Genomic DNA, 22,142 nt, shown 5'->3' with positions numbered 1-22,142 from the left:
AATATTCTCTTTTTAGGAATTAATGTGTAGAATGACTTCTTCCTGAAATGTTCCCATGTCTTAATTAGCCTTGATATAGAAATGAAATAATTAAAGGTTAAGAGATTATAGATCTAAAAAATATTTATAAAGAGCCTAATTACTAATAGAGTTGACCCCTGAAGAATGTATGGGTTATGGGCCCCACCTCTCCACATAGTCAAAAATTCAGTAGTTGGCCTTTCAGATTCATGGTTCTGCCGTATCTAAAGTCTTACATCCACGGATTCCCGACCGGTAATCATGTAATGCTGTAGTATTTACTATTGAAAAAATCTGCATTTAATTGTATCCATGCAGTTCAGACTCTGTTGACCAAGGGTCAACTCTGCATCTGCTTTTTCATTTAAGTATGTGAAGAATCTTCAATTGTTACTTTTTATGTCATTTTGTGAGTCTTCACAAATTAAACTTTTGGTCTAATTGATGAAATTTCTTCTGTGAGGTAACTAAATCATTACCAATAGAGTGATTTTTTTTTTCATATTAAAACTTATTTAAATTCTAAGAGTTATTACAGAGGTGATTCTTTTTGATTTCAAGGTGTTTTCAAACTCTTCATCTTCTGAACTGACCAGTTCTGGATCCTGGAGCAACATGCTAAAACTGGGTGAGGTGGTCAAAAATATTTCTGTTTGCCCTACCTCCTTCCACTTCTTTTCTCTGAGCTTTGGGAATATGAAAGGAAAACACTGATTTGGCTTTGGATGAGAGCATAGACATAGTCTCTGCTGCTGCTGCTAAGTTGCGTCAGTCGTGTCCACCTCTGCGCGACCCCATAGACAAAAGCCCACCAGGCTCCTCTGTCCCTGGGATTCTCCAGGCAAGAACACTGGAGTGGGTTGCCATTTCCTTCTCCAATGCATGAAAGTGAAAAGTGAAAGTGAAGTCACTCAGTCGTGTCCGACTTTTAGCGACCCCATGGACTATAGCCTACGAGGCTCCTCTGTCCATGGGATTTTCCAAGGCAAGAGTACTGGAGTGGGGTGCCATTGTCTCTACATATTCTAAAAAGCCAATAGCTTTCCTTTAGTATTGTCTTTGAATTTACTGTTATGATTCCTATTTGCTTTATCAATGTCTTTAATGTGACTTAGATCAGGGCTTATTCATTAAAAAGGAAAAAAAAAAAAACAATGTTACCTGAGTGGTTACTTTATGTTAGGCACTCTGCTAAATTATCAGGAATAACAAAATAATAAAACCTTTAGTAACAAAATAACAATAGTAAAACTTTAATAGCAAAGTAACAAAACAAATAATAATAAAATAGCAAAATAATAAAACCCTGCCTTTGAGGGACATCATCTGATTGGGGAGTAACCTAAGGTTCCCAATTCTCATAGTTTTGTGGATTAGGAATCTCCGTATCATCCTGAGACCCCAAAACTGAATTGTATTTATTTTATATATGATATAAAATGCTCTGACAGGAAAAAATAGGAAGAAGACAAGAGTCCTGAAGATAACTGTGATCTGTGCTCCACAGATAGGCTTGTACAGTTTGAGAGAAAGAGGGAAGAAGCTTTTAGAGAAATTGTGCATTCAGAAAATGGACATATGGAGGAGATGCCAGATTTACCTTGTGTCTGAAGTACTAGCACTAGGTTTCCGTGGGTATGCAGAACCTGTTGAGAGAAGCACAGGTATTCCTAGAGTAGATTTCTTTTGTAAAGAAATCCACAGTCTCTAATCTGAAACGCTTGGAGATGTTTTGGGGAATTCCAAATTTTTTCTTCGTTTATTTAATATTTAAAGAATCCCAACAACTCCGCCTGCAATGTAGGATATCTCGGTTGGATCCCTGGGTTGGGAAGATTCCCTGGAGGAGGGCATGGCAACCCACTCCAATGTTCTTGGCCTGGAGAGTCCCCATGGACAGAGGAGCCCTGTGGGCTACAGTCCATGGGGTCACAAAGAGACATGACTGAGCCACTGAGCGCACACCCAAAACCTCACAGGATTGAACACCGATTCAAGTCAGGCTATACAAACAAAGGAATGCAGGCCAGTTTAAGTTTTGCTGCTACTGACTTAAGTTCAGCTTTAATCTCTTTGCACTCCAAGGCCCTGTAGTAGCTCCAGCAGAAAATGTGGCTGAAGTATAGTGACCATCGCACAGGTATTGGAAACTTCTGGTAAATGTAGTAACATAGCAGATTTTCATTTTAAAATACTTCTGTTTTCTTGAGAAGAAGAAACAATTTAAAAAATTTACTCAATTTGACTAGATTACAAAGAGTTTATAATCATTGAATTCCTCATGCCTCTTGTTAGCCCCAGCAAGCAAAACTAGTAAAGCTTTCCTATGAGTTATTACTGCTTACCTGAGAGCAAAGACAGATTAAATGCTATTGCTTTTCCTTTAATGTTTACAAAATTTGTGCTAGATAATAACAGAATTTGAAAAAAATAAAATATATAGTTGTACTGTATAGACTGCTCATGGATTTTCTTTTCTAATGCATACTGTTCACAGGTTTCTTTGTGTTTTTCTTTTACAATTACAAATGGTTTTTAAAAATAGGTAATAAATCTCCTAATGGAATAAGTGACTATCCAAAGATCAGAGTGACAGTAACTCGAGATCAGCCACGCAGAGTCCTGCCTTCCTTTGGGTAAGTGTTAATTCTGCCCTTCTGTAAATGGAAACTTGGTAATTTTGAAGTGCTCATTCTTGCTGGGCATTTTCGCTTTTATTCTATTCTTTCGCTTTATTCTTAGTAAATAAGTACTTTGTGGTTAGTAACTTGCCAAATAATCATATAGCTGATAAGAGGCTTGTACTCAGGTACAGGTTACTCTTTCTACTGGATCATATGCCTGTATAATTTTGAAAAACTTTTTTTAAAAATTATTTTAATTTTTATTTGTGGGCATGCTGTGCAGCTTGTGGGACCTTAGTTCCCCAACCAGGGATCAAACCCAGGCCCTCAGACAGTGAAAACATGGCATCTTAATCACTGGACTGTCAGGGAATTCCCTTGAAAACCTTTTAAAGAATTGTCACTCATAAACTTTTTTGAAGAATAATAAGCATACAGAACAGCGCAGAAATCATGTATGCAATGAACTATTATTATGTTATTAGTAATTTTCTTCTTTTTATATTCTCACTTTTTAGAATTTCTGTTGCTTGGATATTGGACCTCATGGATTGATAAATAATTTTTCTATATATTCTCTTTTGTTGTTATCCTTGCCCTTAAAAAAATCTTTTATTAAAAAAAAATATACATATGGTATATATATATACATATATGCATATATATTTTTTTTTGGCTTCATAGTTTTTAATTTGTAAGCATCCTCCCCCTCTGTAGTCCCCATGACTTTTTCTTTCTCCAAGCATCTTATTACAAAGATGCAGTAACTTTTATCCTTTTAAGCTGTTAATTATTTTAAAATTACTTCTCCTTGTTTTGCCTGCTTCCTTTGAATTCCTCCTCCCACTTTGGTTTATTTTGGTCTTACCTTTCTTATACCTTTCAAATACCTGATAATGCCTGGCTATCCACTCATGTTTGAAAATGAGACACTATCTTTAAAAAGTAAGGCTCCCTGGACTTGGATAAATGGCTGATTATAGGGTTAGGAGACTTCCCTGGTGGCACAGATGGTAAAACATCTGCCTGCAATGCGGAAGACCCAGGTTTGATCCCTGGGTCGGTTAGGAGAGAGAGTAAAAAATGATCATGGAACATCTTGTGCTAGCAATTAAAGGATGCTTCAAAATTTAGGGACAGTTAAGCATCAGATTTTATTCATTTCATCTTTATTTGACAGGAATATAGATGTGTTAATAAATAAATACATAATGTGAAAGGAAAAGACCTTTAAGTTGGATGCCAACTAATAATGATAGAAGGAATGATGGAAGTAGAAAATCACCGTCTTGTAACTGTCACAGTAATAACTGATTTATGCAGGGATCATCAGTTGAGCTGGAAGTAGTAAGTAAAAGTTTGATGGAGAAACCTGCCTGACACCACAACCAGAAGAACAAAGTTTAAATCCCCTACTGTGGGCAGACTGATGTCTTGGCCTCCAGATACATTGCACTGAGCCAGACACCATCACCTACTGTAGTATTCCTGCAAAGATCAACGATCTGAATGTAATTACAAGAAAACTGGTTAAGCTGAAATTAAAGTTAATTCTACAAAACAGCAGGCCTATACTCCTCATTTTGCTCTTCATTCGTACTCTTCCTCTTTAACCTGTGATTATTTAGAAGTTTAAAAGTTTAATTATTTAGAATATTATTCAGAATTGTTTAATTTCCACATGTTTGGACCTTTCCCAATATTTTTCTTTTATTGATTTCTAGTATAACTTCATATGGTCAGAGAATATACTTAGTATGATGTCAGTTCTCTTAAATGTTTTAACACTTGGGACTTCTCTGGCAGTCCTGTGATTAAAACTGTGCTTCCACTGCAGGCGGCATGAGTTCCATCCCTGGTTGGGAAACTAAGATCCTGCATGCTGTACAGTGCAGCCAAAATATGAAAAATAAAAATAAAAATAAAAATCTGTTAACATTTGTTTATATACTAGAGTATGTTAGTTTGGGTGTTATTCAGTGTGCATTGAGAAGAATGTGTATTGTGGAGTGTATTGTGTTGGTGGAGTGTTCTATAAATATCAGTTACTTTGCTGATAATGTTTATAGGTCTTATTGATTTTCGGTCTACTTTATTGATGATTGACGAATATAGTGTTGCTGTTTTGTGCTGTAATTGTGAACTTGATTATTTCTCCTGTCCAGGTTATGTTAGTTTTAGCTTCATGTATTCTGAAACTCTGTAGGTGAATAGATTTGACCTAGACCCACCAGTTGTTACCATTCTGCCAGTTTGGTTTATCATTCTGTGTTATATGTACATAATATTTTTTTCCTGAGTCATTTGAGAGTACATCTTAGACTCATACCTCTTTAATCATAAGTACTTGACTGTTTATTTCTAAGAATGAGGACATTGACTTATATAATCCTAGATTACCAAAGTCAGAAAATTCAACATTGATGTAATACTATTATATAATCTTATTTAAATTTCTCTATTACAAAGATTTTTTTTCTGGCCCACAATTCAGGGCAGGATCATGTATTATATTTAATTTTCATGTCTCTTTGATCTCCTTTAATGTAGAACAACCCCTCAGCCTCTCTTTGTAATAGCATGAATATTTTTAAAGAGTACAAAGCATTGCTTTTATAGAATCTCTCTTAATCTTGTCTGATATTTTCTCATGATTTGTTTAAGATCATGCAAATTTTTTTTGGTAAAGATACTGCCTACATGATATAGTGTCCTTTCTTTTTTTGGCCCTGCCATCGAGCATGTGGGATCTGAGTTCCCCAACCAGGGATCAAGCCTATGCCCCTTGCAGTGGGAGCTCGGTGTCTTAACCATTGGACTGCCAAGGAGGTCCCTGTTATGTCCTTTGTTAAATACCATATCAGGAGTGGTATGATGTTAGTTTGTTCCATTATTGGTAATGTCAGGAGAGGCAAGGTCTGTCAACCAGCAACAGTGACTGGGTGGGGGTTCCATAGCTTCTGATTCTTTAGCATTTATTAATTTATTGTTCATTAATTTGCTATTCAGCAGACGCTGATGAGTGTGCCTTTTGACTTATCTCATGTACCAGGACACAGTGGTGAAAGGATGAAATCTCTGTCTTCATGGAGTTTAAAGTTTAGTGCAGACATTAAACAATCACAAGTGAAAGTGAAGTTGCTCAGTCGTGTCCGACTCTTTGCGACCTGTGGACCCTAGCCCACCAACCTCCTCCGTCCATGGCATTCTCCAGACAAGAATACTGGAGTGGGTTGCCATTTCCTTCTCCAGGGGATCTTCCCAACCCAGGGATCGAACCCAGGTCTCCCGCATTGCAGGCAGGCGCTTTAACCTCTGAGCCACACCAGTACTTAATTGCAGTGGTGCCAAATGACTAAAGGAAAAGTGCAATACCAGGGGAGGGTATGTAGTGTAATATGGAGCTGAAGCCAGATTTGGAGTTGGAAAACTGGGCATGAGGAAGAAGGCAGAGGCTTTCATGTGGCAGCCCTGGTGGCTCATCTTAATTTTAGTAGACATTTACATTTAATAGACATTCCATCACAGAATTCTGTGGTGCCCTCTGCTCCAGAGATCTGATTTTTGTGAATCGTAGTTGTCAGGAGCAAGCTTAACCTGAGACAGCTTAATCGCAGGATGGCCTGGAGCTTAAACGCCAGCAATTTAAGCAGTTTGGGAGTAACTGTGTTTTTCTTTTCTTATTTTTCTCAGATTTACTTTGAGCTCAGAAGGCTATACTAGAAGACCAGGTGGCCGTCGCCACAACAAAGGCAATCTAGAGAGTTCTTTAATGTGGAAGCCTCAGGAGCAGGTTGTAACAGAGATGATTTCTGAAGAAGGTGGCAAGGGTCTGAGGCGTCCTCATTGTACTGTGGAGGAGGTAAGCCCTTTTAGTGTGATCTCTTTAAAGTAATTTTAGGAATTGGGGGTTGGTGGCAATAAATAACATATATTCTGTGGTACAAAATTCAAAAGATAAAAGGATCCATTCAAAAGGATGTACAGGGACTGTAAATTTCCCACTCTCCCTCCTGTATCTGGCTCCTGTTTGATACTTCTATGTATCTTTCCAGAGATATTGTATACGTATTGTAATTTAATCAATTTTCAGGTAAAAGAAAGGAAAAGTAATCATGTTAGGAAAAGATACGATTATAGATTTCTTTGTTTTTAGATGCCTGAATTATTCTAACTTGTTTCTTTCATAAGCTGTAATAACTGTGATTAAGTAAGGAATGTAAATGGTGTACATGTCTGTTTCTTCCTTAGGTTTTCAGGGCACTTAGTGTGATGTGTTCATCAGCAATCTTCCTTTCCTTCTTGAAGTCTTCACTTACTTTGGGAGAGTTTAGAACTATTCCTGTCTCTGGTATTTCCCCTAGACCATCACCTATTGTAATTTGCTAAATGGTTTTTTCAACCACTTAACTTAGTTCATCAAAGAAATACTTATTTGGGTCCCAGCAATTCAAAATTGAATAAAATATGGTCTCTGTTCTCTAGGAGCTTATACGTTAAATGTTGTAGTCAGAAAAAATGTAGGCAGTGAAAGCAATGGACTGAGGTGTTAAAGTGCTTTAATATCTCCTAGATGAGAATTTAGGGACTGAGAAGATATGGGGATATACAGGCTATATTCTAGAAATATTGTGAGGTAATATTATCAAGGACATCTTTATTGGTTAAGTGTGATATAAGTTTAGATGGAAGAACCTGAGTCCCAGATTTCGATCTTGGATAAGTTTGTGCCAAGATACCCTAGGTATTTAGGGGGAGATGATGACTTCAGCTCTGGAGGTTAAAGCGCTTGTGGAACATGCAAGCAGACATACCCCTTAGGCCCCTACATATGTGTGATGGGAGTTTTGAGAAGAAGACTGGGCTAGGGACACATGTATGAATCTTCTGCATATTGGTGTTGGATAAATCAAGGGAGTTGAAGAGATTACTCAGCATGTAGTGTGAGAAGAGAAAATCTGCAGGATCTGCAGAACCTTTAACTTAACAGTTAAAGGCAGGAAGAAGAAATCTTCACTGGAGACTGAAAAGATAGTCTTTAAGAGATCAGGAGAATTTATTGTCCAGGAAGGCAAGGTGAGGGTAGCAAGGTGAGAAGCTGGAGAGGTCAAGTGACAGAAGGGCTGAAAGAGTGCCTATTAGATCTGGCCATAGAGGGTCATTGGTGTCTTTGGTAAGACCAGTTTCATTTTGGAAGTTGAATGTTCTGAATATGCAAGTGGATTATTTGTGCTGAGCTTTTTTTTATGGTTAATCCAGTCCCACTATCAAAAACTCATATGCTATCAGGGTCCAGCAGATAAAAGAAATGAGTGAAATGGGCTGAATAGCTCACCAACAGTTCTCGTTTGTTAATACAGTGTTTCAAAAGGGGCCAGATTTGGGGGGGATTTCTCTTTTCCAGTTATAAAATTGGTAAGTAAAATTAAAGGAGTTAAAAGAGCACTGAGATTAAAAAAAAAGAATGTGCTGGTGAATGAAACATTCATGAGCTGCATTTGACCTCTTAGTCTTTGTTTATGATTTAATTATAGGTTTGATGTGCTAGTAGTTATCTGAATGCTTTCTGTCACTTAGGGTGTTCAAAAAGAAGAAAGAGAGAAATACCAGAGGTTATTAGAGCGACTTAAAGAAGGTGGTCATGGAAACTCTGTTTCTCCTATAACTTCAACTCATCAAAGGTAAAGATGCGCTAACAAGACAACTTTTTTTCTTATTTTTGGAGAGGAGATTGTTGGGAAGGGCTTGTTGAAAAAAGATTAATACTGAGAGCAGGAGCCCTATAATTTGAACATTGTATCTAGTGATGGATTATATAGAACAGTGGTTTTACAAAATATAATTTTCTGTTTGCTTCAGAGTCCTTTGTTCAAGTGAACTGTTACATGAAACTCTGATATAGAAAAGTGAAATCATTGGTTGAAGTTGGATTCCCAGGGAGCAGAGCATTTTTTCAGCCTCCCTAACACACACATTTCTCACAATCTCTGTCTTCCTTTCTCCTCCTGTTCTCCCCTGCTTTTTCCTCCCTTACCTCCCCTTATTCCTCCTGCCACTGCCTCCAAAGACACATTGTCCCTAAGGCGTCTTAGTGGATGGATCTTAGCACAGTTGGAAACTCTCCACTCTGCAGATAAGACTAAAGTCACCCCATGTCATAAGAAATGTTCCTTGTAAGACTGCATGTTACTTAAATGTGCTGAGTCCACCAAGTAGTTGAGAATGGTAGAAGGAATTGATGTCTGGCCTTTTATTTCTCTGTAAAAGGGACAAAGATTATGTGAGCTCAGGATTGAGGTCTGCTTGATAATTCTAGTAAGTGGTGTGAGAATACACAGAGGGGGATCCCAGAGATTATGTAACAATAAGTTGAAAAAGTCCCAAGACTGTCTAGCTTGTTGATTGCAGAAATAACAAGGGATTATTTGGAAATTTTAACTTTGGTTGTGAACTTAAAAATGCTCAGTTTAGTCAGTCAGAATGTTCGTGTTTTTTTCCATTTTGACTAGCCACTGTTGGAAGCAGCAGTATGAACTATTGGTTTTGTCATTTGGCTTTTAATGTGTTGTTTTGGGATGCACTTCAGTATATCATTTAAAATCTTTCATTTTTTAACTTGGGTATTATCATTCTGAGATTTTTCAGTCGAGGTGGCTTTGGGCATTGAAAACATCCAGTTTTATGGTAGAGAAATTGGAGGTTAGGTATCTTCGCTGGAATATTAGAATCAGGATCAGACTCCTTTTATCCTGGTCTCAGATGATACTATATTGTGATCTCTCTCTTGTGAGTTGACCTTTCAGGGTAATCAGTAACTCTTGTCTGGAGAAGTTTGCCAGGTAGAGACAGTGAATACTTACAGTAGATTTTCCTTTTATATCTGATCTTCACTTTTTGTGTTTCTAAGTTCTCAAAGAAGTCAGATGGACACATTAAAGACCAAAGGCTGGGGGGAAGAGCAAAGTCATGGAGTCAGAACAACTCAGTTTGTTCCAAAGCAATGTGAGTTCCCAGATTTAGCCCTGTCTTAATACCCTTAATATGTTGAACTTAGTTCAAAAGCATATAAAATTGAAAAATGGCATACTAGTGAAAGATGGTGTACCAAATTTTAAAACATTGTTAGACCCCAGGCTGTTGACTTACCCAGTACTAGTAATTTAGTAAGAAAGCTATTTCAAGTTAAAGCTGATCTATAAAATAACCTCTTGATTATTCTTCCTAGCTCCTGTATTGTAGCATATATTTTGTGAGCCTAAAATTAGTTTTGTTGTATTCCTATATTAATATCCTTGTTTTTTTCCACTTGCTGTTCACTAAATAACACTAAGTGATAGCTTACTAAGTAAGCAGATGTTAGCCAGTTTACACTAAAGACTATATGTAAAGGAGAAAGAGATTTATGCAACATTTTTTAGCAACTTAATTTGTATAAACACTAATGTTTTTGGAATCCATTTTAGCATTTCAATGTAAATGAGTATCTTCATACTTTGGGGACTGTAAGGTGAAATGCTAGCTATATGATTGATTAACGAAGGAAACACTTTTTTTTTTTTTTTTTTACCATTCTCACAGATAGAGTTGTTGAAACAAGGGGACCTCTGTGTTCAGTGAGAAGTGAAAAGAGGTACACTGTTCGGTTTATTCTAACTTCTCTTTTGACATATTTTCTTTCTTTCTTTTTTTGGCCGCACTGCACGGCTTGTGGGATCTTACTTCCCCACCCAGGTATTGAACCCGTGACCCCTTCAGTGGAAGCGTGGAGTCTTAACCACTGGACTGCAAGGAAAGTCCCTGACATTATTTTCTTACTTTATAAACTGTATTTAAGAGTAACTACATCTGTGAAACTGTGACCTCTTCTCAGCTCTGGCAGTTAGTCAGCATATGTGGGTATATAAGTAGCTCTTGTGTAAGATGCCCACCCTAGCTTGGGACGGTGCCCTTCTCTCCTAGACATTAGGCGTTGGGAGGCATCAGTGAGTGCTGCTGAGATAAGACTATGAGTGTGGTGGATAGTTCTAGTGATTAGCATCTCAAGTATATGAACAGTGAAGGCAGTTCTATGTGCCTTAGGATTTTAGATGCTGGTCCATTTATAGCAGACTGTGGTAAACTGTGGCCCATGGACCAAATCTGGTCTACCTGTTTGTAAGTACATTTTTATTGGACACAGTCATGCTCATTCATTTACATGCTGCTTAGGGCTGATTGAAAACAAAGTTGAGATGATATGACAGAAACCATAAGACCTGAAAAGCCTAAGATATTTATGAGCTGATCCTTTTTGGAAAAATTTTGCTAACTTTTGGTTTAGAGGACTATATAAACTCACGGCAATATTTGTTACTAATTATTAAATCTTATTTCTAAAACTAGTTTAACATGTACCAGATTAAAATCATCCAGTCTGTAATTTCTCAGTTTTTTTCCTCAGGTGTTCAAAGGGGAAAATTTCTGATACAGAAAAGACAGTTGGAATCAGACTAGAAAATGAATGTGTAAGTAGAAACCTTAGTTAAATTTTATGCCTTTGCTTCTTTCACGTGACTTACATTAAAATTTTGGTGCCCATGAAAAATAAGAAAGATAATATTTGTTACTTTAATTTCTAATTCCATTATTTTTCTTGAAAAAGCAACAAGCATTGAAGATACACACCTTTGGCTTTCTTCTAAGTTGCCAGATTTTTATCTCTGCAGTAGCCACCTTTGTGAGAGAGACCAACTTGGCTCCATCTTAGCCCTTATCTGTGTTGCCTGGCTTCTTTCAGAGATTCTTTTTTACATCTTTGTGCTGTGTTCATGAAGTTGCTTCAGTCATGTCCCCGCCTCTTTGCGACCCCATGGACTGTAGCCCTCCAGGCTCCTCTGTTCATGGGATTCTCCAGGCAGGAATACTGGAGTGGGTTGTCATGCCCTCCTCCAGGGGATCTTCTGGACTCAGGGACTGAATCTGCGTCTCTTATGTCTCCTGCATGGCAGGCGAGTTCTTTATCAGTAACGCCACCTGGGAGGGAAGCCCATTTAGGAAAATATTTGTTCAGGACTTTTCAGATTCAAGATTTCATATTTACTTGAAACTATTACAAATCTTACAAATGTTGAGTTTTAAGGCAGCTTTTTCACTCTGCTCTTTCACCTTCATCAAGAGGCTCTTTAGTTCCTCCTCACTTTCTGCCATAAGGGTGATGTCACCTGCATAACTGAGGTTATTGGTATTTCTCCCTGTAAAAACTTGATTCCAGCTTCTGCTTCATCAAGCCCAGCATTTCACATGTTGTACTCTGCATATAAGTTGAATAAGCAGGGTGACAATATACAGCCTTAACGTATTCCTTTCCCAATTTTGAACCAGTCCACTGTTTTTATACTAAGAACAAGTTTACCTGTAAAAATAGCAGTGGTTTATTTTTATTTTCATTTTGGGTTTTTTTTAATATACAATTTTTATTATTTTTAGCTATGCTCTGTCTTCGTTTGCTGTGTGTTGGCTTTCTCTAGATGCAGTGAGCGGGGCCTACTCTAGTTCTGGTGCTCTGGTATGCAGGCTTCTTATTGTGGTGGCATCTCGTTGCAGAGCAAGGCTCTAGGGTGCTTAGGCTTCAGTAGTTGTGGCTCACAGGCTCTGGAGCATGGGCTCAGTAGTTGTGGCACAGGGGCTTAGCTGCCCTGAGGTATGTGGGATCTTCCTGAACCAGAATTCGAACCCATGTCCCACGCACGCATTGGCAGATGGATTGTTAAAACCACTGGATCACCACGGAAGTCCACCCGTGGTTTATTTTGAGTGATAGGATTAAGGGTCATATATTTTGCTTTTTTAAAGTTTTTCAATATATCTTTTGACTATATTATTTTTAATTGAGATAAGAGAAGTGAAAATAATTTTCTTGCTGCTGCTGCGGCTAAGTCGCTTCAGTTGTATCTGACTCTGTGCGACCCCATAGACAGCAGCTCAGCAGGCTCCTCCGTCCCTGGGATTCTTCATGCAAGAACACTGGAGTGGGTTGCCATTTCCTTCTCCAATGAATGAAAGTGAAAAGTGAAAGTGAAGTTGCTCAGTTGTGTCCCACTCTTTGCGACCCCATGGACTGCAGCCTACCAGGCTCCTCCATCCACGGGATTCTCCAGGCAAGAGTACTGGAGTGGGTGGCCGTTGCCTTCTCCAAATTTTCTTGCTACCTCCTGGGAAAATGATGAATGTTCTGATTCATGATTTATAATTCAGGTGTCTTGTGAACCTTAGGTCTTGAAGTTTTCATTCCCTCTTGTAGGGACAGGCAGATAATGCTTTTTGTACTTTACTCATTTGGGGATGTACTAATTCTCTTTTCTTTCAAAATAATGGTGCTGTTCTATATTTCATGTGTTATATATGTGTATATGTACAAGTATCAAACATGTCAATAGAATATGGGAATTTTTTTAACCAGAGGAGGGGATTTCAGCTGGAACCCGACCTGTCTGAAGAAGTGTCAGCCCGACTCCGCCTGGGCAGTGGAAGCAATGGCTTACTCAGGAGGAAAATGTCAATACTTGAGACAAAAGAAAAAAATTGCTCAAACAAAGAAAGGGATAAAAGGACAGATGATCTTCTTGAACTTACAGAGGTATTGTTTCTTGTGTTAATCAAATAAGAGGCATGTTTTTACATAACCTTAGTTATTCAAGGCTTGAGTGCATGTTTTGTTTTGAGGAGTTTCTCCAGGAAATGTATGTGTGAAGGAAATCAGGCCCAAGGGCAGGTCATTTACTTGCTACACTGATCATTAGTGATCTGTACAAGTGGCCTAAGGGGTTAGATTAATTTCAGCAAATGTGAGTGGACAGAATTTTCACACATCTTGGAATATACTGGATTCTTTGTAGATTCTTTTTCTAAGCTTAAAGTATTTTGAGTTATGTAGTATGAGTTTGACACTATAAAGAGATTTGTTGCAGTTTTTTTGTTTTTGTCTTTTTAACGTTTTATTTTATTTACTTATTTTTGGCCATGCTGCACAGCCTATGGGATACCAGTTCCCCAACCAGGGTTGGAACTGAGACTCTGGTAGTGAAAGTGCTGGACTGCCAGGGAACTCCCCTTCATTGCAATGTTTGTTAAGTGATTATGGTTCTCTAAAATGCCCCTTTCATTGATCATTGTACAGCAAATAAGTAGAAGCTTATAGAAAACAAGGAAATGAAGGTTAACTTAAAAATTCTCATTTTAAAAGTGAGCCCACATTTTGACTCCTCCATTATTGTCTTAGCCGATGTCCTATTCGGTGATTATCTATTGAGCACTTATTATGTATTGGGCATGCAGGTGGAGAGAAAGATCCATAAAGTTGCAAAATTGTGTATAGTGGTAGAGGAAGCAGAAGTGAAAATATTTGGATGAAAGTTTCTAGTTGGTTTGTAGATTCAGGCTTATAGCATAAATTTATGTTTATCTGTGTAATTCTTTAGAAAAATGATGCCATCTATTTAGTAAGGACTCAGTTGCTAGACTGCTGCCTAGTTTTCTAGTTTCTGCTTATTCTCTTCACATCAGAAATGGATAGAATGATCTCTTTGATGCCCTAATTTTATTACTTTGATTTTTTAAAATCAAGGTTCAGGAGACAGTTGAGGAAAGTATGAAAATGCTTTTATAGTGTTGTGAAACGAGAAGAAAGTTCAGGAGTTAGACACTTCTGGATTCAAATCTTGGCTCTGTTTTTTAATCATCATATGACTCTGCATGTAACCAAAATTCTCTGAGGTTTACCTCTTCTATAAAATGGTGACAGTACTTTCCCCACAGATAGGGATTAACGAAGCACTTCAAGCATCTGGTACGTGTTTGGCTCATAGTGCTCAATAAATGGTAGTAGGATAATTGAGACTATACTTCAAACACTTTTACCCAATAACTTTTTCTAGCAGCTAGTAATTGGGCTGGCATTTCTTATAACTGTTAGTAAGACTGCTTTGTGGTCCTGAATTAAAATCTTTTTGTCTTTTGATTTAGTAGGTCTTTGATAGTTTTTCTTAAGGGTCAAGTATTATAGGGATGAAAAGCTTTTTTCAATCTCAGACTTTCAGTATCTGATAATGGTTCTTTATTAAAGTAACAACCTCTGGACTTTATAATTCAGGACATGGAAAAGGAAATCAGTAATGCTCTAGGCCATGGCCCACAGGATGAGATCCTAAGTAGTGCTTTCAAATTACGAATCACTCGAGGAGACATCCAGACCTTGAGGAACTATCACTGGCTCAATGATGAAGTAAGTTGTCTTTTTTTTTTTTTACCCCTTGGACTACCATTATGGTTAACTCTTTTCTACCTGTAATATCGTGGTTTCTACACAGGAGGGACTGCTAAGGTAGCTTTAGTTTACCTAAAACAAAAACATCTTAAACCTTGAAAAGATAGTTAATTCTGACTGTTTGCTGCCTTTAATTAGCGATGTTTCCCTCTTCTGCCTCTGCTTTGTTTTGTCTACATCTTCATTTATTAGTGACATTTTTATGAACCCTGGGTGCAACTGATAAATGGAAGGAAGCAGACAAGTGGTCATTTATTTTAGATGAATTCTTACAGGAGCCATTTTATTTTTTTCAATAATAAATATTTTGATCACTCTATATGCACTATGTGTTTATTTAATTTGAGTGATAAGTATAAACATTTGCCTAATGGCCTTGTCTCCTTACGTCTTCCGCTAAAGCTTAGTTCTTGCCAGTTTTCTGGTTGATCCTTTACCCAGCCAGCCATGCAGCCCCCTGCATTTTTTTCCCTTTGCTTTCCTTCCCTCTTGTCATGACTCATGGCATATAAACACATTCTTATAAAATTAGAACATTTCTGTTTCATATTACAAATACAATGTTTATTATAAAAATTTAGAAAATAAGGAAAAGTGAAGGAACAATATTATCATTCAAAAGTGGCACAGCTCTCTTGTAATAATCTATAATGGAAAAGAATCTGAAAAAGAATATATGTATGTAGAACAGAATCACTTTGCTGTACATCTGAAACATTATAAATCAACTATATTTCAATTAAAATGATTAAAATTATATATTTCTATGAAAACAAAAAAATGGCACAACTCAAAAGCAAACAAAATAACTATTGTTTTGGTGTATTTCCTTCCAGTGAGTTTTTAAAAATTGAGGTATAATTTATGTAAAATTCACTTTCAGTTAATATTTCCACATGTTTTATGTGTGGTGTAGTTACATACACCTTGTAGTTGTTGCAGAATTTCTCCTTGAGTTCTTTCTCATGGCTCTCTTATTCATATGCCTCAGAAGTACAGTCTCATTCCTTCTAAATCCCTCCCATTTTGCACTGATCATTTTTTACTTTCCATCTTCTGTCGTAGATAACCCTTTTATCTTCTGTCCCTTCCCTTAGTTTCTTATTTCTAATTCATCCTACTCAAGTAGAAATTGAGTTTTGATAATATACTTGGCATATTCCAATGTTTACTCTCTTGGTGTTACAGGTCATTAATTTTTACATGAATCTCCTGGTGGAAAGAAATAAAAGGCAAGGGTATCCAGCACTTTATGCATTCAGTACTTTCTTCTATCCGAAATTAAAGTCTGGGGGTTACCAAGCGGTGAAAAGATGGACCAAAGGGGTCAGTCTCTTTGAACAGGAACTTATTCTGGTGCCTATTCATCGGAAGGTACATTGGAGCCTGGTGGTAAGTTGAGAGGCTTAACTGTTGGAGTTTGGATAATGACTGTTTTGTTAAAAGCAGGAATACCTCAGTAATATTCCAGGCTTGGTTACAGGCCACCACTGTAAAGCAAATATCTCAGTAAAGTGAGTCACATCAATTTCTTGGTTTCCCAGTGCTTATAAAAGTTATGTTTACACTGTAGTCTGTTAAGTCTGCAGTAGGATCATATCTAAAAACCAATGCATATACCTAATTAAAAAATACTTTATCAATAAATACTTTTTGTGTTAACCATCACCTGAGCCTTCAGTGAGCTGTAATCTTTTCACAATAGTAGCATCTAAGACCACTGTTCACAGATCACTGTAACAAGTATAGTAATGATGAAAAGTTTGAAATGTTGTGAAGAATTACCAAGATATGACACAGAGACGTGAAGTGAGCAAATAGACACTTCCTGTTAACACTTCAGTGTTAGAAAAATGACACTGATAGACTCGCTCAATGCAGGGTTGCCACCAATCTTCAATTTGTGAGAACTACCTTATCTGTCAAAGACATAAAATGAAGTGTGCCTATAATGAAGATGACCCTTTTCTGTCCACTGAGAATCCAGTAGTGTATGTTAAAGGCATGCTCTGCAGAGTTGCATCGTAGTTCTTTAATTGAACAGTTTTGAAAGCTATTAAGAGTCTGTGTAGTGGAGGAGCTTTCAGTTTTAGTAGAAAAGAGTTTTAGTACACATGGGTTATTTTATTACTTTTGTTTAGAAGATAACAGGTTTATTGTACAAGTATAAAGAAAAAGGCAAAACCCCACCCCCAAAACCCCCAGAATGCAGCTCATCACTCTGAGAGGACTACTAATGTTTTGAGGAATAAGTTTCTAGGCCTTTCTGCAGGAATAGGAAAATATAATTTTATATGCCTGGAGCTCATGTCATCTGTGATGTTTTATGAAAAATTGCCTTAGAAATCCACTCATGTTGGTACATATATTGATGTTTAAAAGATGCTTTTCTTTTTAGAAATAAAATTCTCCTTCTTATGGTTGTTTCTGGATGTTGCATTTTTTCCATTATAGGCTATAGACCTAAGAAAAAGGTGTCTTAAATATCTGGATTCTATGGGACAAAAAGGCCACAGGATCTGTGAGATTCTCCTGTAAGTAAAGGCTGAAAGCTTCACTGTTGCCTCAGTATGCCCTTCGTTATGTGGTCTTTCTTCTGTTTAATCCTTGGAAGCTCTGGTGTACTGTAGTCTAATGTGTAGTGAGGGCTGTCTTCTCCATTGTTCAGGACTTGACTTGCATCTGTCTTTTTGTCTAAAAATAACCCCCAAATCAGATCTTTACTGAGAAATATTATATAATTGCATCCTTGAAAACAAATTTGTCATATGTAAAATATATCCTGTTAGAATCCTGTGATTTGAATTAGCTTTCTCTGGGGTTCATACACTATTCTGAATGTTGTAAAGAGCCGTCAGCTGGGGAGAATTAGTTCTGTCAATTTCTTAAGCCCACTCAATTCATTTCCCTGTGCTTTCCATGATAGTTGGGTTCATCTCTTAGAATCTGGAGGTAATTTTTAAGTTAAACATATGGTTTGTAGACAGCTATTTCAATAATAATTGCTAGAAACCTTTCTTTAAAGCATAGCCACCTATTAGCTGTGAGTAAGATAAGATAAGAATAAGATAAGAATTTCACAGGGAGGAGGCAAAGCAGTGAAATGAGTCTATTTTGAACCCCTTATGGTCACTGGAAGCAAATGCAGGTTCCAGGTTTTAATTTTAATAAGGATACTTTAGTAAGGAACTTGTTAAATGAATGATTCGAAGAAAAGTTGTTAACAGTAATCAGTTTTTTGTTATATTATTTAGTATAAAGATCCTTGATATATGGGTGTTGAATAAAATACCCATAAGAATAAAAAATGTAGGGAAGTTTTAAAAATAATAAGATACACCAAATTGTCTATAAAGCAGTTATCTCCTAGTCTTTTCTGCTTAAGATGTATGTAAAATGTGTACATACATACATGTGCACATACATGTACACATATATTATCACATACTTAAAAATGTTTTCATTAGATTCATACAGCAAAATTTTATATGTTGCTTATAACAGGATACAAAAAAGACCTTACTTTTATAACATTCATACTTTTGTTCCCCCTCTGTCTTTTTTGTAATATGTAAAGAGTTCAGCTGCTTTGGGCATCTGAGGCCCCCCTCCCTTTCCTGATGCCTTTAGTCCAGCTTTTCTATTTTTTTCGTGAACACCTCCCCACTCCAATTTTTTTTTAAAATTTTCCCATGACAAGAGAAAATAATGAATAGACTTTTGGTTTTTGGGTTAAGCTTTAGATTGCTACCTTCTCAGAACCAGTTTTCACCTCTTTGGGAGTGATATTGCTGCTCCCATGTAGAGCATACGCCCTATTAGCACTTACATCTTACATGCAGGTTAGCGTGAGAACAGAGATGCCTAGGTTAAATTTGATATCCCTTTGGCCATTTGGATAAAATTAAATTGCTCTCAGTACTTAAGTGTATAATCACCTAGGAATGAGGAAATTCTCTTACATAACCACATGCTATTATCACACTTCAGAAAATTGACAGTCACTAATGTGTAATATTAGTGACTGGAAAAGGTCAGTTTTCATTCCAATCCCAAAGAAAGGCAATGCCAAAGAATGCTCAAACTACTGCACAATTGCACTCATCTCACACGCTAGTAAAGTAATGCTTAAAATTCTCCAAGCCAGGCTTCAACAACATGTGAACCGTGAACTTCCTGATGTTCAAGCTGGTTTTAGAAAAGGCAGAGGAACCAGAGATCAAATTGCCAACATCCGCTGGATCATGGAAAAAGCAAGAGAGTTCCAAAAAAACATCTATTTCTGCTTGATTGACTATGCCAAAGCCTTTGACTGTGTGGATCACAATAAACTGTGGAAAATTCTGAGAGAGATGGGAATATCAGACCCACCTGACCTGCCTCTTGAGAAATCTGTATGCAGGTCAAGAAGCAACAGTTAGAACTGGACATGGAACGACAGACTGGTTCCAAATAGGAAAAGGAGTGCATCAAGGCTGTATATTGTCACCCTGTTTATTTAACTTACATGCAGAGTACATCATGAGAAACGCTGGGCTGGAGGAAGCACAAGCTGGAATCAAGATTGCCGGGAGAAATATCAATAACCTCAGATATGCAGATGACACTACCCTTATGGCAGAAAGTGAAGAGGAACTAAAAAGCCTCTTGATGAAGGTAAAAGAGGAGAGTGAAAAAGTTGGCTTAAAGCTCATCATTCAGAAAACGAAGATCATGGCATCCGGTCCCATCACTTCATGGGAAATAGATGGGGAAACAGTGTCAGACTTTATTTTGGGGGGCTCCAAAATTACTGCGGATGGTGGCTGCAGCCGTGAAATTAAAAGACGCTTACTCCTTGGAAGAAAAGTTATGACTAACCTAGATAGCATGTTCAAAAGCAGAGACATTACTTTGCCAACTAAGGTCCGTCTAGTCAAGGCTATGGTTTTTCCTGTGGTCATGTATGGATGTGAGAGTTGGACTGTGAAGAAAGCTGAGCGCTGAAGAATTGACGCTTTTGAACTGTGGTGTTGGAGAAGACTCTTGAGAGTCCCTTGGACTGCAAGGAGATCTAACCAGTCCATTCTGAAGGAGATTAGCCCTGGGATTTCCTTGGAAGGAATGATGCTAAAGCTGAAACTCCAGTACTTTGGCCACCTCATGTGAAGAGGTGACTCATTGGAAAAGACCCTGATGCTGGGAGGGATTGGGGGCAGGAAGAGAAGGCGACGACAGGATAAGATGGCTGTATGGCATCACGGACTCGATGGACGTGAGTCTGAGTGAACTCTGGGAGTTGGTGATGGACAGGGACGCCTAGCGTGCTGCAATTCATGAGGTCGCAAAGAGTCGGACACGACTGAGCGACTGAACTGAACTGAATGTGTAATATGAACTTTCCAGGTGGCGCAGTGGTAGAGAAGCTGCCTGCCAGTGCAAGAGATGCAGAACATGTGGATTTGATTCCTGGGTAGGGAAGATCCCCTGGAGAAGGAAATTGGCAACCCACTCCAGTATCCTTGCCTGGAAAAATCCCATGGACAGGGATTTTCCTTGTCCATGGGGCCACAGAGAGTTGGGCATGACTGAGTACATGTGCACATACACGATGTATAATAATGAGTCATGTTCTGATACCATCAGATATCTTATAGCTCTTTTCCCCTAATCCAGGAAGTCAGTCAGGGTTCATGCACGTACTTAATGTCTCTTTAGTCTCTTTTAGTTTAGACTAGCCTGCCTTTTTTTGTTTCCTATGGCAGTGCCTTTTTTTTTTTTCTTTTAAAGCCTCCAGGCTAGTTGTCTTGTTTTAATGTATCTATTATTAGTGAGTAAAAGTAAGTTATAAATGAAGTACTTTTTTCTTTCATTAGAATAAAATGTGTGCTTTAAAATGGAGTGGAGGATCGAACTAGAAGACAAATAGCAAATCATTAATAAAAAATATTTCCAGAGTGGTTATTATGAGGTCTTTTACCTTTTACATACTATGTTTTAACTTTTAAAATATAACCTTGTATAATTTTTATAATCGGAAACAAAGTAAAACGTAAAAAGCCAAAATGAATCGTATTTTAAAAATCTAACAGGTGGATTTGAGAATGGCACTCTGTTAAATATCACGGTGTCTTTGTAATTACAATATTAAGTGTCCACAGGGATTCATCAATATATGTCTTTGCTGTTTTTTCAGTCAGTATTTACAGGATGAAAGTAAGACCAAAAGAAATATTGACCTGAATCTTTTAGAGTGGACCCACTACAGCATGAAGCCACAGGTGAGTGATGATCTTTGTATTTCAAATACTTTGTTGCATTTCTTGTCAGTAACATATTATTTTGACTTGGCTTTCTTCCTCCCCTTATTCATCCTTATGGATTCATTCTCCTGAGGTGTATGTCCTAAGAATGATCTACTTCTAAATCTTTAGAAATTCACTTAACCAAGATGTTTGCTTTTAAGCCTTGATCTTGTTTTTTAATTATAAATGTTAAATATCTGTTAGGGTGACTCAAAAATTGAAGAAGATAAAAAGATTCAAGTCAGATAGTTTTCTTGGTTGGCATTAATGGGATCTTCAAGTTCCTGTTCAAAACTTATCTGAGAAATTTGTATATTTATATCTTAAGGGTTCCATGCTGTGAGTCCTCAACAATCAGGCATGCTATTTGTGAATGTGCATTGAATCTTGTCAGATTTGAATCTCATTCCAGGTGTAAAACTGCATACATCGTTCAGTCCTAATGGCTCCTTTTTAAAGTAAGCTACAGGAGTTCAATTTTAGCCCTAATCTATGTGTAATGGCTCAGTTCTCTTTATCCAAAAGCAGTTTCATTTCTAAGTTGAATAATTAGAAGAGTAAGTACTGAAATCTCCTGAGGAGAGCACAGAAAAGACTTTGTTAGGAAGAATAATTGTGTTCTGGAATGGAAAATGTCATAAGACAAATTCTCTGTAGTGGAATCTGTAGTTCTCTGCATTCTGTGAGAGATGCTGGGCTCAGGAGAAAAGTTTGAGGTACCTACTATGTGTTTCCATTTTCAGCCTTTTCCTTTTTACAATAATAATTTGTATTTCTTTAAGTCCAAATTGAGTTGTCATCTCGTATGTTTTCTAGCAGTGAAATTAGACTCACTTATACTCTTATTCTCCTTATGCTTATACTCTTGTGCTCCTTATAACTGACAAAATATGTAAGGGGCTGGGCAGCATT

At 37.4% G+C, this 22,142-nt stretch overlaps 1 protein-coding gene across 4 annotated transcripts in view; it reads left to right on the top strand.

Moving 5' to 3' along the window:
• Window positions 1-22,142, top strand: part of SENP2 (SUMO specific peptidase 2) — a 35,465-nt gene that overhangs the window by 5,940 nt on the left and 7,383 nt on the right. For 2 of the 4 annotated variants that reach the window (XM_060419602.1, XM_060419611.1), the window contains 12 exons: window positions 583-649; window positions 2,567-2,657; window positions 6,339-6,507; window positions 8,223-8,326; window positions 9,553-9,647; window positions 10,377-10,435; window positions 11,087-11,149; window positions 13,084-13,260; window positions 14,773-14,904; window positions 16,135-16,338; window positions 17,401-17,480; window positions 21,122-21,206. In XM_060419602.1, the coding sequence (XP_060275585.1) occupies window positions 583-649; window positions 2,567-2,657; window positions 6,339-6,507; window positions 8,223-8,326; window positions 9,553-9,647; window positions 10,377-10,435; window positions 11,087-11,149; window positions 13,084-13,260; window positions 14,773-14,904; window positions 16,135-16,338; window positions 17,401-17,480; window positions 21,122-21,206 (1,326 nt within the window). Of the gene's footprint in view, window positions 1-582; window positions 650-2,566; window positions 2,658-6,338; window positions 6,508-8,222; window positions 8,327-9,552; window positions 9,648-10,223; window positions 10,276-10,376; window positions 10,436-11,085; window positions 11,150-13,083; window positions 13,261-14,772; window positions 14,905-16,134; window positions 16,339-17,400; window positions 17,481-21,121; window positions 21,207-22,142 lie in introns of all 4 variants that reach the window. The other 2 variants (XM_012097712.4, XM_060419618.1) reach the window with 1 other exon arrangement.

This window comes from Ovis aries, chromosome 1, assembly GCF_016772045.2.
Source record: "Ovis aries strain OAR_USU_Benz2616 breed Rambouillet chromosome 1, ARS-UI_Ramb_v3.0, whole genome shotgun sequence".
Classification (NCBI taxonomy): domain Eukaryota; kingdom Metazoa; phylum Chordata; class Mammalia; order Artiodactyla; family Bovidae; genus Ovis; species Ovis aries.
The sequence above is the reverse complement of the archived record's forward strand: the minus strand, read 5'-3'. Positions and strand labels throughout refer to the sequence as shown.